Source organism: Loxodonta africana, chromosome 4 (assembly GCF_030014295.1).
Source record: "Loxodonta africana isolate mLoxAfr1 chromosome 4, mLoxAfr1.hap2, whole genome shotgun sequence".
Classification (NCBI taxonomy): Eukaryota; Metazoa; Chordata; class Mammalia; order Proboscidea; family Elephantidae; genus Loxodonta; species Loxodonta africana.
The window spans coordinates 168896326-168912929 of record NC_087345.1 but is presented as its reverse complement, the minus strand read 5'-3'; the positions used below and the strand labels follow the sequence as shown (position 1 = coordinate 168912929).

At 40.6% G+C, this 16604-nt stretch overlaps 1 protein-coding gene across 6 annotated transcripts in view; it reads right to left on the bottom strand.

The window, feature by feature from the left end:
- The window catches only part of ACBD5 (acyl-CoA binding domain containing 5), a 71487-nt gene extending 56319 nt beyond the window's left edge, over positions 1–15168 (bottom strand). The window contains exons 1-4 of one of the 6 annotated variants that reach the window (XM_010590661.3): positions 15074–15168; positions 13324–13489; positions 4513–4633; positions 2404–2476 (exon numbers count right to left, since the gene is read on the bottom strand). In XM_010590661.3, coding sequence (XP_010588963.2) covers positions 2404–2476; positions 4513–4633; positions 13324–13399 — 270 coding nt within the window. In that variant the 5' untranslated portion in view covers positions 13400–13489; positions 15074–15168. Of the gene's footprint in view, positions 1–2403; positions 2477–4512; positions 4634–13323; positions 13490–13705; positions 13852–15073 lie in introns of those variants that run through there. The other 5 variants (XM_023548848.2, XM_010590658.3, XM_010590659.3 and 2 more) reach the window with 5 other exon arrangements.
- Positions 15169–16604: the final 1436 nt, after the last annotated feature.

The following is a 16604-nucleotide window of genomic DNA, read 5'->3' as shown; positions in this document are numbered from 1 at the left end:
GGCCTACAAGGCCAAGAGAAGCTGAGAGAGCGGTCCTGCACTGAAGAAGGGAGACTTTGCCTGTATGCTCCCTTATCCTGATTCTGAGTTGTAGCCTATTGATCCTAATCCTGAGCTGTGCCCTGTTACTTCTGTGAGTTCTGTGTGGCTACTGCAGAGGATTATCAAACCTAGAAGAGAAGTAGAGAGTGCCATGGGAGGGGCGGCTGGTGTCAGAACTGGTGAAAAGGTTAGAGAGTGGAGGTATCAGCCTTGGGCTAATCTTAATTCACATTATCTCCTCTGAGGTTGAACAGGTTCTGACACTACTACTACTCTCATTTTACAGGTAGCAAGAGCCTCTTTAATAAATAGTGCTGGGAAAATTAGATTCCATGTGCAGAAATTATGAATCAGGATTCATACCTCACACCATACATAAAAACCAATTCAAAATAGATCAAGGACCTTAGTGTGAAAACTAAAATCATAAATTTCATAGAAGAAAACATAGCGATATGGCTCTGGGATCTGGTTTTTAATAACAATTTATTAGATATTATAACAAAAGCCACAGGAGCAAAAGACAAAATAGATAAATGGGACCTCATAGAAATTAAATACTCTTGTTCATCAAAGAACTTCATCCAAAAATTGAAGAGACAACCTAAAGATTGGGAAAATATCATCAGGTACCATATATCTGAAAAAGGTTTAATATCCAAAATATGCATAAACTTTTACAACAACAAAAAGATAAACAACCCAATCAAAAAACAGGCAAAAGACTTGAATAGACATTTCCACAAAGAGGATATTTGAATTGCAAACAAGCATATGAAAAAACGCTCAACTTCATGAGCATTAAAACCAAAACTCATTGCTGTCAAGTTGATTCTGATGCATAGTGACCCTACAGGACAGAGCAGAACTGCCTCTTAAGGTTGCCAAAGGGCAGCTCACGGATTTGAACTGCAGACCTTTTGGTTAGCAGCCAAGCTCTTAACCACTGCGCCACCAGGGCTCCTCACTGGCCACTAGACAGATACAAATCAAAATCACGACAGGTATCGCTTCACTCCCACTAGGATAGCTAAAATTAAAAAATAAAAAATAAAACGTCAACGAGGATATGGAGAAATTTGAACCCTTATCCATTGCTGGCAGGAATGCAAAATGGTACAGGCGCTGTGGAAAACAGTTTGGTGGTTCCTCCAAAAGTTAAACATAGAACTACTCTATGATTCAGCAATTCCACTTCTGGGTTACCCAAAGGCCTGATAGCACCAGTGCGAACCAGCACATGCACACTGATACTTACTGTAGCACTATTCACAACAGCCAAAAGGTGGAAACAATCTAACTGTCCATCAACAGATGAACAGATTAACAAAACATGGTACATACATACAATGGAATACTACTCAGCCAAACAGACAAATGAAGTCCTGATACATGCCACAACGTGGATGAAACTCTAAAACCTTAAAAAAAAAATTACACTCAGTGAAACAGATCAATCACAACATGACAAATATTATATTATCTCACTTATATGAAATAACAAGAACAGACAAATGTATACAGACCAAAGTTTTTAGTGGTTACCGGGGTGGGAGGGAGGGGAAAGGAGAAGTTTTTGTTTGGTGATTGTTTGTTTATGGTGATGGGAAATGTGGCGACAATTACAGATGATTGTTGCACAACAAAATTAATGTAAATAACATCATTAAATCGCACATCTGAAAAATGCTGAATTGGCAAATGTTGTGTTATGCATATATTTTTAAAAATCCCTATGAAAACAATCCCTTGGACAGACTTAAAAGAGCTTGTTAATACGAAAGAAATGCCCCTCTTTAGTAGTTGGCAAAGAGCTAAAACATATCCTCCTTATCTTATTCTCCTGAAAGAGCTACACATTCACAGAAAAATGCTTGCTACTGAGAAGTCAAGTAATGGAATATCTCTATTTATGAGTTAAATCTTACACGAGAAGATTGTTGAGCAGTCTTGTTAACTATTTCTCCTAAGTAAAAAGTTTCAAAGCAGAAATACTTCTAAGACAGTGCAGTACTTCCCAGACTTCTCAGGAAGGGGCATTAGTATTTTAAAGGATTTCTATTCCTACACTTTCTCTAGAAGTCAACTACAGAGAAAAAAAAAAAAAAGATAGGGAAAATGGAAAAAGAAACAAAAACTCGTATCACCAGAATATAGCAAATCTTAAGGAAAAGACACCTTCAGATGTACTTTAACAAAACAGCTAAAGCCCTAAATAAATTCAAAAATCTGGATTCTACATTATAACATACTATAATCTCCCTTGGTCCTTAAAACAAAGCAGCTAATCTATCTGATAACAAAATCATATTAGAGCTTCTTTGGTAATTTTTATTTTCTACTGTGAATTATTTTCCTTACCTTTTTCATTTCTTCGACATATGCAATCATGGCTTCCTCTTTCGTCATATCACCCAGTGAACTCCAAGCATCCCTAGAAATGAAAATATCAATATAATGATGAAGTGATTCTTGATTTTCAATTGCTCATAATAAATTTATACCTCGTCATTCATTTAAAACAGGCTCTACTTAAAGCTATCATGATTTCAAACCCAATGCCATTGAGTTGATTCCCACTCATAGAGACCCAACAGGACAGAGTAGACCTGCCCCACAGGGTTTCCAAGGCTATAATATTTACAGAAGCAGACTGCCACATCTTTCTCCCACAGAGCGGCTGGTGGGTTCGAACACACAACCTCTCAGTTAACAGCTGAGCTCTTAACCACTGCACCACCAGGGCTCTTTTATGCTTTCAAAGCATCTCTTTAAACGCGCCATTCTGAAGAAAAATATCACAAAGAGTAAGTTAAATATTATTTAAAACAAGTAAGTACGTACCATCTACATATTAATAGACCACAGAGACAATATAGACTATCACAGACTAGGGATTAGAGATGAAATAGACTACAGACTATTCATAGGAACAGCAACAGAAATGAACACTTTAGAAGACTACATGAACTGTCACAGCTATGTTTTAAATGAACAGAAGTTTTGGTTAAAAGTTTCCATTAATTTATATAATTCATACACTCAAAATTAAAATAGTTTCTTACTTCTAAAAAAAGGGAAGTGTGAGGGACAGGAAATTTTTAAACCCCTAGATAATGGCAATAAAACACCCGTTGCCACTGAGTTGATCCAGCTTATGGGAAGCCCAGGTGTGTCAGAGTAGAACTGTGCTCCACAGGGTTCTCAGGGGCTGACTTTTCAGAAGTAGGACACCAAGCTTTCTGCTTCTGAACCACCAACATTTAGGTTAGCAGCTAAGTACGTTAACTGTTTGCACCACCCAGGGAATCTGGAAAATGATATCAGTCCTTTGACATTTTTGCCTAATATGAAAATCTCTCTTTTTATACATTTATCACAGAGGCAGTTTAACTTCACCAAAGGTCAATTGTGAGGGAAAAAAAGCAAGTAAATTCTCTAAAAAAGGGCAGATTAAATAATATGTTGTTATTTCATTTAACCTATTACTTTATGACTATTCATAAAGGTCTTAGAGGAGAGTACTGAGAAATCTTCCAACAACTGATGGCACATCCAGTTCAAGGATAAAGAAATTTAGCATCAGAATGGACAAGTTTCAGCAATTAGCATACTCTGCTCATAAAGTATAGTCTAAAATTGACTTTTGTCAAACATTTGTAAAGTCTGCAGCAGTACTTAGGCACTGTATGTTAATCAACTGTAAAGGAACCCTGGTGGCACAATGGTTAAGTGGTCAGCTACTGACTATTCAAACTGGTTAGTAGTTTGAACCCACCCAGAGGCTCAGCAGGAAAAAGGCCTGGTAATCTGCTCCCATAATTACAGCCTAGAAAACCCTACGGGGTGGTTCTACTCTGTCCTATACGGCTGCTGTGAGTCAGAATCCACTCGACAGCAAGTAATAACACTCAATTAGAAAAACGAGAGAGATGTTTCCAGATATTTTGTAATTCTTTTAAGTATACAGAAATCAAATTGGTTTTTCTATTCAAGAACACTTGGTCAGAAGTAAAAGCTTACCTAAAAAGTTAGTATGGTAGTACCTCGATCATGTTGCTAGTTACTTATTATTTAAAGCCTCAAAACAAACAATGCCACCTGACAAGAAAAAATCAATTTTTCTTGGCAGATACAAGAGGCAGGTGAGTCTGTCTGTTTGATTCAATTTGGGGGTTGCTCTTGACATTAAAAAATAAAATAAAAAAGAAAGAAACTCCATAAAGGGAAAGACTAAAAATGCTTTTTATCTTTGATACATCTACCCCTTTTGTTTTCCACTGCTTTCTTCTCTTCCCCAAGATTTTCCTATCTGTGTGAAATTGTATTCAGAGCACCTAAATGATAAAAACTGTATCTAGGACTTAGGACACTTTGTGCACAGAATAATAAAAAACCACAGAATAGCAGCCATATAATAGTGATGTTATCAAAATAAAAATTCTTAAATAGCTCACTATATAAAATTACCATTTATATCTTCCAATAGGATCCCAGAATCCGGGCCGTGACATTTTACAGGGTCCTTCAGTTGCCTGCTTATAGAAGCTATAGAACTTGAGCATCATTTCATTTGTTGGCTGGAATGAACCTATTAGAAACATACATTAAATACAGATCACTTGAATATAATTGGTAATCTAAATTTATAAGTTGGCTTAGCGACACTAGTAGTGATTTTATATTTCATAAATAGCTCAAATTATCCTTAATTTATTTCTACCTTATAAAAACAGAAGTTATGCTGTTTTGGCCCTTTGCTTTAAAAAAAAAAAAAAAACTCTGTGGTATTTTAGACTTTAACAGCAATGCCTACCACAGCTCAATAAATAAAAGAACAAATGAGGCTTAACTAGTAAAAAATGTCAGCCTTGAGTACTATGCTCTTTTAAGAACAATCTATATGGGATCAAAGTAACAACAGCAACTCAAAAGATTAGATAAGAACCTTTGGGGGCAGTAAGTTTATGTTAATAGCGAAGGAACAACTCAGAAAGGGAGGGTAAGAATGGTTGCGCAATTTGAAGAATGTAATCAATGTCACTGAATTGTACATGTAAAAACGGTTAAATTGGTATACCTTATACATTTCGCTGTGCATATTCTCAAAAATAATTTAAGAAAAAGATGAAATAAATAAACAGGCTACAGGTATAACCAAATTGGCAAACCTACTTTAAAAATATATTAAAATGTTGAATAACTATATTATGCAACTGTAACTGGTCTTGGAAGAAGTACTGCGAGAATGTTCCTTAGCAGTTAGGATGGCAAGACTTCGTCTCACTTACTTTGGACGTGTTTGTTATCAGGAGGAACCAGTCCCTGGAGAAAGACATCATGCTTGGTAAAGTAGAGGGTCAGCATAAAAGTGGAAGACCCTCAATGAGATGGACTGACACAGTGGCTGCAACGATGGGCTCAAACGTAGCAACAATTGTGAGGGTGGTATGAGACTGGGAAATGTTTCATTATGTTGTGTATGGGGTTGCTATGAGTTGGAACTGACTCAACAGCACCTAACAACAACAAGAAACTGGTATTTTTATTTCAAAGTTTGTGACAAACCAAAACTGGCTAGCATAAATGAAAAAGGAAATGAATACTCTGGTTAATTGAACTGCAACAGAAAGAAGAGATTCAACTCTTCCTGGCCAGATTTCAATTTCTCATTGGATAAGATGCTTTGGCTAATCAATATAATCCATCACATTAATAAAACAAAAGATAAGAACCACACAATCTCATCAATAGATGCAGAAAAGGCATTTGACAAAGTCCAGCACCCATTCATGATAAAAACTCTCAGCAAAATAGGAATAGAAGAGAAATTCCTCAACATAATAAAGGGCATTTCTACAAAACCAACAGTAACATCAATCTAAATGGAGGGAGTCTGAAAGTATTCCCCTTGAGAATGGGAACCAGACATGGATGCCCTTTACCACTACTCATACTCAACATTGTGCTGGAGGTCCTAGCCAGACCTATGAGGCAAGAAAAAGAAATAAAGGGCATCCAAATTGGTAAGGAAGAAGTAAAAGTATCCCTATTCACAGATGATATGATCTTATATACACAAAACCCAAAAAAATCCACAAGAAAACTACTGGAACTAATAGAAGATTTCAACAAAGTATCAAGATACAATATAAACGTACAAAAATCAGTTGGATTCCTCTACACCAACAAAGAGCACTTCGAAAAGGAAATCACCAAATCAATACCATTTATAATAGCCTCCAAGAAGATAAAAGACAGGAATAAGCCTAACCAGAGATGTAAAAGATCTATACAAAGGAAACTACAAGACTTTACTGCAAGAAACCAAAAGACACCCACTTAAGTGGAAAAACATACCATGCTCATGGACAGGAAGACTCAACATTGCGAAAATGTCAATTCTACCCAAAGCAATCCACAAATACAATGCAACCCCGATCTAAATTCCAACACCAATTTTTAACAAAATGGAGAAACAAACTACTAACTTCATATGGAAAAGGAAGAGGCCCCAGATAAGTAAAGCATTACTGAAGCAGAAGAACAAAGTGGGAGGCCTCACACCATCTGATTTTAGAATCTATTATACTGCCATGGTAGTCAAAACAGCCTGGTACTGGTACAACAACAGACACACAGACCAATGGAACAGAACTAAGAATCCAGATGTAAATTCATCCACCTATAAGCATCTGATATTTGACAAAGGCTCAAAGTCCATTATTGGGGAAAAGACAGTCTCTTTAAAAATAGTGTTGGCATAACTGGATATCCATCTGCAAAAAAATGAAAAAAGACTCATAGCTCATACCATGTACAAAACCTAACTCAAAATGGATCAAAGACCAAAATATAAAATCTAAAACGATAAAAATCATGGAAGAAAAAATAGAGACAACACTAAGAACCCTAATACATGGCATAAACAGAATACAAACCATAAAAAACAATGCACAAACACCAGAAAAGTAACTAAATAACTGCAAGCTTCTAAAAATCAAACGCTTATGCTCATCAAAGGACTTTGCCAAAACAGTTGAAAAAAAAAAAAGAACCTACAGACTGGGAAAAAAATTTTGGCTACAACATATCTGACAAAGGTCTAATCTCTAAAATCTATAAAATTATTGCATAACCTCAAGAACAAAAAGACAAATAACCCAATTAAAAAATGGGCAAAGGATATGAACAGATGCTTCACCAAAGAAGACATTCAGGGAGCTAACAGATACATAAGGAAATGCTGATGATCATTAGCCATTAAAAAAACCAAACCCAGTGCCGTCAAGTCGATTCCGACTCATAGCGACCCTACTGGACAGAGGAGAACTGCCCCATAGAGTTTCCAAGGAGTGCCTGGCGGATTCGAACTGCCAACCCATTGGTTAGCAGCCGTAGCACTTAACCACTAAGCCACCAGGGTTTCCGTTAGCCATTAGAGAAATGCAAATCAAAACTACAATGAAATATCATCCCACTCCAACGAGGCTCGCACTAATCCAAAATACAAAAAATAATAAATGTTGGAGGGGTTGTAAAGAGACTGGAACACCTATACACTGCTGATGGGAATGTAAAATGGTACAACCATTTTGGAAATCGATTTGGCGCTTTCTTAAAAAGCTAGAAATAGAAGTACCACATGATACAGCAATCCCACTCCGTAGAATATATCCTAGAGAAATAAGAGCTGTCACACGAATAGATACATGCACACCTATGTTCACTGCAGTACTGTCCATAATTGCAAAAAGATGGAAAAAATACAGGTGTTCACCAACAAATGAATGGATAAACAAAGTATGGTACATACATACAATGGAATACTACTCAACAATAAGGGACGATGAAAAATCATGAAACATCTCACAACACAGATAAATCTGGAAGGCATTATGCTGAATGAAATTATTCAGTCGCAAAAGGACAATTATTTTATGAGACCATTACATAAGAACTCAAGAAAAGGTTTAAACACAGAAGAAAATATTCTTTGATGTTACAGGGGTACGGAGGGAGGGAGAGGGGTATTCACTAACTAGATAGCAGACAAGAATTATCTTAGGTGAAGGGAAGGACAACACACAATTCAGAGATGTCAGGACAATTGAACTAAACCAAAAGCTAAGAAGTTTCCTAAATACAACCAAACACTTCGAGGGACAGGGTAGCTGGGGCAGGAGTCTAGGGACCATGGTTTTGGGGGACGTCTAGGTCAACTGGCATAACAAAGTTTATTAAGAAAATGTTCAGCATCCCACTTTGGTGAGTGGCGTCTGGAGTCTTAAAAGCTAGTAAGCGGCCATCTAAGATGCATCAATTGGTCCCAACCCACTTGGAGCAAAGAACGAAGAACACCAAAGACACAAGGAAAACATTAGCTCAAGAGACAGAAAGGGCCACATAAACCAGAGGCTCCATCAGCCTGAGACCAGATGAACTAGATGGTGCCCAGCTACCACCAATGACTGCCCTGACAGGGAATGCAACAGAAAATCCCTGATGGATCCGGAGAAAAACATGAAGCAGAACTCAAATTCACATAAAAGACCAGACTTAATTGTCTGACTGAGACCAGAGGAACCACTGAAGCCATGGCCACTGATGCTCTGTTCACGCAGAACTAAAACCATTCTCAAAGGCCACTCTTCAGACAAAGATTAGACTAGACTATAAAACATAAAATTAATACTCGTGAAGAGTGTACTTCTTAGTTCAATCATATATGGGAGACCAAATGGGTGGCTCCTGTCGGGAGGCAGGATAAGAAGGCAAGAAGGGACAGGAACTGATTGAATGGGCAGAAGAAATTCAGGGTGGAAAGGGTGAGTGTGCTGACATATTATAGGGATAGCAACTAGGGTCACATAACAATGTGTGTACAAATTTTTGTATGAGAAACTAACTTGTGCTGTAAACTTTCACTTAAAGCACAATTAAAAAAAAGAGAGAAAATGGTTGCTATGTGAATAACACAAATTTAAATATAAAATGGAGCCCTGGTAGCGCAGTTGTTAAGAGCTAAGCCTGATAACCAAAACGACGACAGCTTGATTCCACCAGCCACTCCTTGGAAACCCTATGGAACAGATCTACTCCGTCAAAAGCCTTATTTCATCATATCTTCAATAAGTCAACCAAATAAGATTAAAAAGTTTACTGGTTTAGGTGACTTACAACATGTTGCAACAAAAACTGAGAATACTTATTGAATGCATGTTATGTGTCTGGCACTGGATAAAGTATGGCCTCTGTCCTCAAAGTGCTCACACATAAGACATTTAATATCTATATGTGTTTGAAATACTATCTCAGAATTTAAATTTCTAATTGCCAAGGGCATACCAAACAAAGATGCTACAGGACTCAGCACTACTGTAGGCCTCATACAAGGATTAAACAAATAGTGTCGGGGAACAAATTTAGTCAATTGGCATAAGATAATGTTCTTATGGTGAGTAGCGTCTGGAGTCTTAAAAGCTTGCCAACAGCCATCTAAGATACAGCTATTGGTTTCTACTCATACCGGGCAAAAGAGAATAAATGAAATCAAAAGCTCAAAGAAGAAACGAGTCCATGGGACTAACAGCCCACATGATCCACAACCTATTCAAACCTGAGACTGGAAGAACTAGATGGTCTCTGACTACTACTACCAACCACTTTCACCAAGGACACAATAGAAGGTTCCGGATAGAATGGGAGAAAAATATAGAACAAAACTCAAATTCCTAAAAAGAGCCAGACCTACTGGACCAATAGAGACTAGAGGAACTCCAAGACTATCACCCTAAGATACCTTTTGAACTTGGAGTTGAAACTATTTCTGCAGGTCACCTTTCAGCAAAATAATAGATTGGCTTGTAAAGTAATCAATATCATCCATAAGTAATGTGCTCCCTTAAACAATTAACTATATGAGACCAAATGGTCAACAGTTACCCAAAAGCAAAGATGAGATGGCAAGGAGGGGAAGGGAAGCTAGATGAATGGAAATAGAGCAAATAATATGGAAATAATGAGAATGCTGACACATTGTAAATATTATAACCAATGGTATGGAATAATTTGTATAAAAATTGTTAAGGGAGAATCTAATTTGCTGTGTAAACTTTCACCTAAAACACAATAAAATATTATTTAAAAAAAAAAAAGGATTAAGCAACAAGGAACAAAAAACTACAAGATATTATCCTTTGCAAAATAGCTCAATGCAGGCCAAACAATACAAACATGTTCTTTTTAAAATATTTAATATTCATTAGAACAGTACTCCTGCTTTAATATCAATTTAGTATGAGGAACAATATCTGAGGAATAACGGCATACTGAATGTTGTCCAACACGGGTGCATTTGGCAGAGGAAACCTTAGCCTGGCAATATCTTCTTAAATGTTACGCAAATAAAAACGGTATTTCCATGTATCATGTATTTCTTAATAAGTGGTTTATAATGCCAAGATAGTAGGCTAAAAACATAAGTCTACCTTTTTCAATTAAAAAAATAAAAAACATGTGGTTTGGGGGAAAGGGTAAATTTACTATATTACTAAAAAAAAAAAACAAAACTATATTACTACTTATAGATAATTCTTAGAATCAGGCCTTTCTAAAAACCCTCTTAATTTGGTGCTTTTTAAATCAATACTTAAATAGGTTCCTATCTTCTTTCTTTACATTTATTCATTCTTTCTTATCTTTCAATCCTTCACATGTCTTCCTCCAGTGCTACTTTTGCTGTTCTGTTATTTAACAGAGAGAAAAGAGTAAAGGTGGCTTTGAGGTTACAAGGCGAACACTATTTCTTGTATATTTGTTTTCAAAACCTTCCAATGGATATATATTAAATAAATTGTGCTGAATAAATATTCATTACTTAGCTAAACAATAATTAATGAAAACAAAGAACATATTAAAAACTATGGTAATATATTAATGTTGTATTCTGTTGGTTTTGCAACTGTGGCATAGTAAGAGTACTTAAAAGCATTTTTAAAAAGATATATTTATTGTGAAAGATAATTCAAATAATACAGAAGGACTTGAAGTGAAAAGTAAAGGTTCCCCTCCCCAAGCCTCTCCGCTACCATGTTGTTAGGTACCATCAAGTCGGTTTAGACTTGTAGGGACCCTATGTACTACAGAATAAAACAGTGCCCAGTCCCATGCCATCCTCACAATCGTTGTTACGCTTAAGGGCATTGTTGCAGGCACTGTGTCAATCCATCTCATTGAAGGTCTTCTTCTTTTCCTCTAACCCTCTACTTTACCAAGCATGAAGTCCTTCTCCAGGGACTGATCCCTCCTGACAACATGTCCAAAGTATGTGAGACGTAGTCTCACCATCCTTGCTTCTAAGGGGCATTCTGGTTGTACTTCTTGTAAGACTCCACTACCACAGAGCAGAAAAAAGGATCTGAATAATGACTGAAAACCTCTCAACATTGGTCAAAGATATAAAATTACACATTCAAACCCCAAAGAAAATAAACATGAAGAAAACCATACGTAGGCACATGCAGTGCGATGGATCACTTTTATATGGCCTTTCTAGCCATGGTCTTATAACTCCCACCAGATGATTGGGTGGTATTATGAAATAAGGTTCTTGTGCCCCACCAAGGGGACTGGACAGTTTGCTAATAATGCAAATAAGGTACATGGCACCTTTGTGGGGGTGGAACCATGCAAATAAGCTGCATGGGACCCTATTGAGGGGATTCGTTAGCTTTGCCATCTGCTAGGCTTAAAAGAGAGCCAATCCCAGAGCAGAGCGGGGACCTCACTAACACTAGGAAAAAGAGATGGGAACAGAGCACATCCTTCGGACATGGGGTCCCTGTGCTGAGAACCTCCTAGACCCAGTAGAGAGAGAGACAACTGTAACACCAGAGAGGGCACAAGATGGCAGGAAGCAGCGGCAGAGAAACAGCCGCAGCAGATCCAGGAGACCTGCATGAGAAGGCGCAGTGGGCTTCCCAGCCAACCCAGGGAACAAGAGAGCTGTATGCCTTCGGGCAGAAGCTTGTTCAAGGAGTGGAGTGTCTCTGGGCACTTATTGGTGGAGCTAAAGAGCCTTGTAACATTTGCTCAAGCAAGGCAGGGGGGAATGGGCAGAGGGCCAGAGATAGACCTGCCTGCATGCATGGCTGAGAAGAAGTTGTCTTGATTGGAGAACTGTATCTTGAGGCATTCCTGATCCTGAACTGTAACCTGTCACTTCCCTAAAAAACTGATGATAATCAGGAGTATTGTCTGTGAGTTCTGTGTGGCCATTGTAACAAGTCTTTAATCCAGTAGAGAAGTAGAGAATGCAGTGGGAGGGACAGCTGGTATCAGAATTGGTAAAAAGAGTGGAGGTATGTTTGACCTTCACCTCACAGGGATCAGCCTTGGGCTGGTGTTGATTCTCTCTCCTCTCCTTTGTGAAGTTGGATGAGGGGGTCAGGCTACACCTACCACCACCATTTTTATGTGAAATTGCTCAAAACCAAAGATAAACAGAAGTCTTGACATCAGCCAGAGGAATGACACATAAAATACAAACGAACAACTCGAATGACTTTTCTTCAAAATTGCAACGGTGGTCCAATATGAACACACAAAAAAGAGAACACTAATAAACAGAAGAACAGCAAAAAACAAACAAATGAAAACAAAAGATTGAATAGTCAATACATATATTTATTAAAATGAAATCGTTTCACAAATGACTATAGTTGTTCTTTCCTTTCTCTCTTTCCCATCCAAAGTTTTCAAAGGGCTTAAATTGCGGAGTTAATGAGTATGCACCACCAGGCATCCCATCCCAGATTTTTTTTGTTAATGTACCCAAATCCGCAGTCAGTTTAAGGTTGATTACTTTTGTTTTCAACAACATAAACTACTTAAAGCCTAGATAATCTATTTGGTTTGAAAGATTCACCAAAACCAAAGCAACCCCTTTGCCCTCCTGTCGATTCCGACTCATAGAGACCCTATAGGACAGAGTAGAACTGCCCCGTAGAGTTTCCAAGGAGCACCTGGTGGATTTGAACTGCTGACCTTTTGATTAGCAGCCATAGCTCTTAACCACTAGCCACCAAGGTTTCCCTTGAAAGATCAGAAGGTAATTAATTCACATTCGATGTCTCCCCTGCAATTACATTCCTTTTAAATGCAAGGAAAAAAATAAGTTAAATAAGCAAGACTAGAAACAGGAAGAAGGTTAACGGGCGCAAGGTTTAAGAACTAGGGCCTCTGCAGGAGGCTTCTTCAACGGGGGCCCAATGTGCTCACCATTTTTCGGCAAACTCTGGATCACCTTCACGGCGGCCTCAAACCTGGTTTCATGTACAGATCTCGTGTCCGCCATCTCCAGCCCCCAGCGCCGGCCCCGGCTCCAAGATCTGTCGGATGGAATCAGGCAGCAGCAGCACCAGCTTTCCCAGGAGCCTGCATGAAACTGGAACATGGAGCGCAGCCGCGGATCAACATGCCCCAAAGTGGGAGGCCAAGGAGCGCAGCTGGTCTGTACCCTTTGCCCTGCCCTAGGGCAGGGCAAAGGGTACAGACCAGCTGCGCTCAGGGCACACAGACCTAGGTTGTCGGGCTCCTTCCTCCACCCCGGGGCGTGACCAAGGCTGAGAACTCGGTCAGCCACGGCAGAAAAACAACTCACCGAGAGGAAGAGCATCTCTAGCAGAAGGCGGAGGGAGTTATGCCACCGGTGGTCGCGGAGCCGCTCTCCCACCCGGAGGACCCTGGCGGAGCAGCCACACCTCCCATCCCTGCCGGGTTGGTTCGTCTGTGCCCACCCCGCGGCCCCGCCCCAGAGTCACCAGAGGACGCACGAGCTGCCACCAACACAGCTGCCTCTCTGCAAACTCCACCCACCCACCCTGCGGCCTCTGGGAAGATGCGTCCCGGTCCGTGCGTCCACCGAAAAGGGCCTGGGAAAGGGAAAACGAGAAGAGAGAGCACTGTCCAAGGGGCGATCTCTCTGGTTCAGCCCACGGAGAGCCCTAGATTCTTGCTTTTTGAACAACGTAGGAGAAGCCGAGGCCGGACCCATGCGTCCAAGCTAGCAAGGCCCGACAGGCGGAGCGCCCAAGGGAGGTGGGGTTGGGTTCTGTGCCCGGGCCAAAAGCAAAGCGTGTCGATGCACTAGGCTCGGTGAGAACCTTAAGTTCTGCCATTTAATTTCTGTGACCTAAGGCAAGGTACTTAAACTCCCATATGGCAATAATTATACCATCCTATAGGAGCCCTGGTGGCGAAGTGGTTAAAGAGCTTGGCTGTTAACCAAAAGGTTGGCAGTTCTAACCCACCAGCCACTCCACGGGAGAAAGCTGTGGCTCTGCATGCTTCCCTAGATTACAGACTTGAGAACCCTATGGGCAGTTCTACTCTGTCCTGTAGGGTCGGTAGGAGTCGGAAACGACTTGGTAGTGGGTATGTTTTTTTTTTTTGTTTTTTAATGGTAGATGAAAGGAATGGGGGTTATTGGTGAAGGTACTTAGCAGTGCTTGGCCCACAAATCTTCGACAGCTTTCGCCGCTAAGTCAAGGAAGTCCCAGTAGCAAGCAAAGGATCGGGGAGCTCACTCGCTTGGAGACAGGGCCACGACACAGCGCCAGGGGAGGGTGGGCACTTTCCCCTTAAGAACCCATAACGTGGAGCCCCAGACAGCCAGGCACAACCCAGATCCTGCCCGATTTAATAGGAGATGGGGGGGGGCGGAGTTGGGAGGCGAACAAGAAACCATTATGTATCTTCAGCTCCAGAAAGGGGTGCCTTGGGCTTTCACCCTTCTAGCCTATTTACTACCCAGGCATCTGGGAAGCGCCCGAGGCCCATCACAGTGAGAGTGATGTGGGTTTGCGGGGAGGGGGGTATTCGGAGGCCCGGAATCCCGAAGTCGCCAGGTTGGAGGAGTAGTTTTTGTCATGTCAGGATGGATTAAGAGGGTTACTACTACAAATCTAGGCAAGAAAGAGGACCAAACCATTAACTATTCTTCCCTCGGAGCCGCGGTGCCGGCATTTACCTTGATATTGCCGGGAAAGGCCTGTCCGGTAACGTTCCCGACGCCCTCCCCTTGTCCTGCCCTGCGGGCTTCTGGGAAATGTAGTCCCCCTCCGAGGAGCTTCCGGGAGCCACCCTCTGCCGGCTCGTCGTTCCTCCCACCTCTTCCGGTCCGCTTCCTCCGTCTGGATGACGCTGAAGAGGCGCCACGGAAACCCCGCCTACCTGCTGGGTACCCACCCTCAGTGCTGGCTCAAAATAATAGCCTGTTCTCGTAGAGGGGCTGTCGAGTGTAGTCCTGAGAGGTGTCCTGGTGTCGCTGGACTTGAATCAGGGAGCTGGATTCTAATTTGTTGCTCCTAATGCTTACTAACTTTGAGGTCATGTATATGAAAGTGTAGGAGCCCTGGCGGTGCAGTGGTTAAGAGCTCAGCTGTTAACCAAAAAGGTCAGCAGTTGGAATCCACCAGCCGCCACTTGGAAACCCTATGGAGCAGTTCTACTCTGTCCTGTAGGGTTGCTATGAGTCGCAATCCGCTCAACGGCAGCGGGATTGGTTTTGTTTTATTTAGGTATATGAAAGTGTAAGTAAGGTACTGTCAGCTTTTCTGATTTACTCAAACTAGGAAGACTTTATTTGTTCAATTTATACTGCTTCCTCTACCCTTTTTTGCCCTTTTATTATGTACTTCTCCGGTCCAATCTACTCAATATGTACTTAATTATACATATTTATAAAAGGGTTTGGACGTTTATTTCTAATTTAGGACTTCATTTTGACAACTGTTCGCTAAGCTTATGTCTTAAGCTAATTTACAGTGCGTTGATCTAAGTGACGATGAGTAAGAATTTTCTGCCGGTGATTGCTTTTGAATTTTCATTTGCTGGTTGTATGGATTTCCAGCTAAGGAGACTAGCACAAAGAGAAAGGAAATTAAAGGTATTTCATATAAAGTTGTTTAAAATAGCTCTAAATGAATAATTTTTAAGGATCAGCACAAAGCTGGTTCCTATGAGGCAGAGAGGTTAAAGATGTCTCAAATGTCCAACTTCTCCAAACTGCTCTCCCACTCCATCATCTCTAATGTCACCTACTTCTCCCCTCAGTACACTGCCTCCTGTCTTTGGGTTCCACAATTCACTCTGATGTCGCACAGAACTCACTAACCATGTCAAGGAAATCGCTCATGCCGTTGTGAGGCTGACAAGTCCCAAATCTGTGGGTCAGGTGTAGGCACCTCCTGACTCATGTGGCCACAGGAGCCAATGAACCCAAATCAGCAGGCCAGGTGACAGGCTGCTGGCTCACAAGACTGCAGAAACTGGGGAGTCAGGTCAGACAATAGGCTGCTGGCTCACAGGGCTGCAGAAGCTGGCAAATCCCAGAATCAGCAGGTCGGACAGCAGACCACTGGCTCAAGTCCCAACAACCAAAGGTCAAACAATGACAAGCATGGATGCAGGATCCATATGCAGAGAAAGAGAGGGCCCCGCCAGAGCACCCACATGCATACATTGCATGCAGGCTACACCCAAGGACTTGAGTAAGGGTG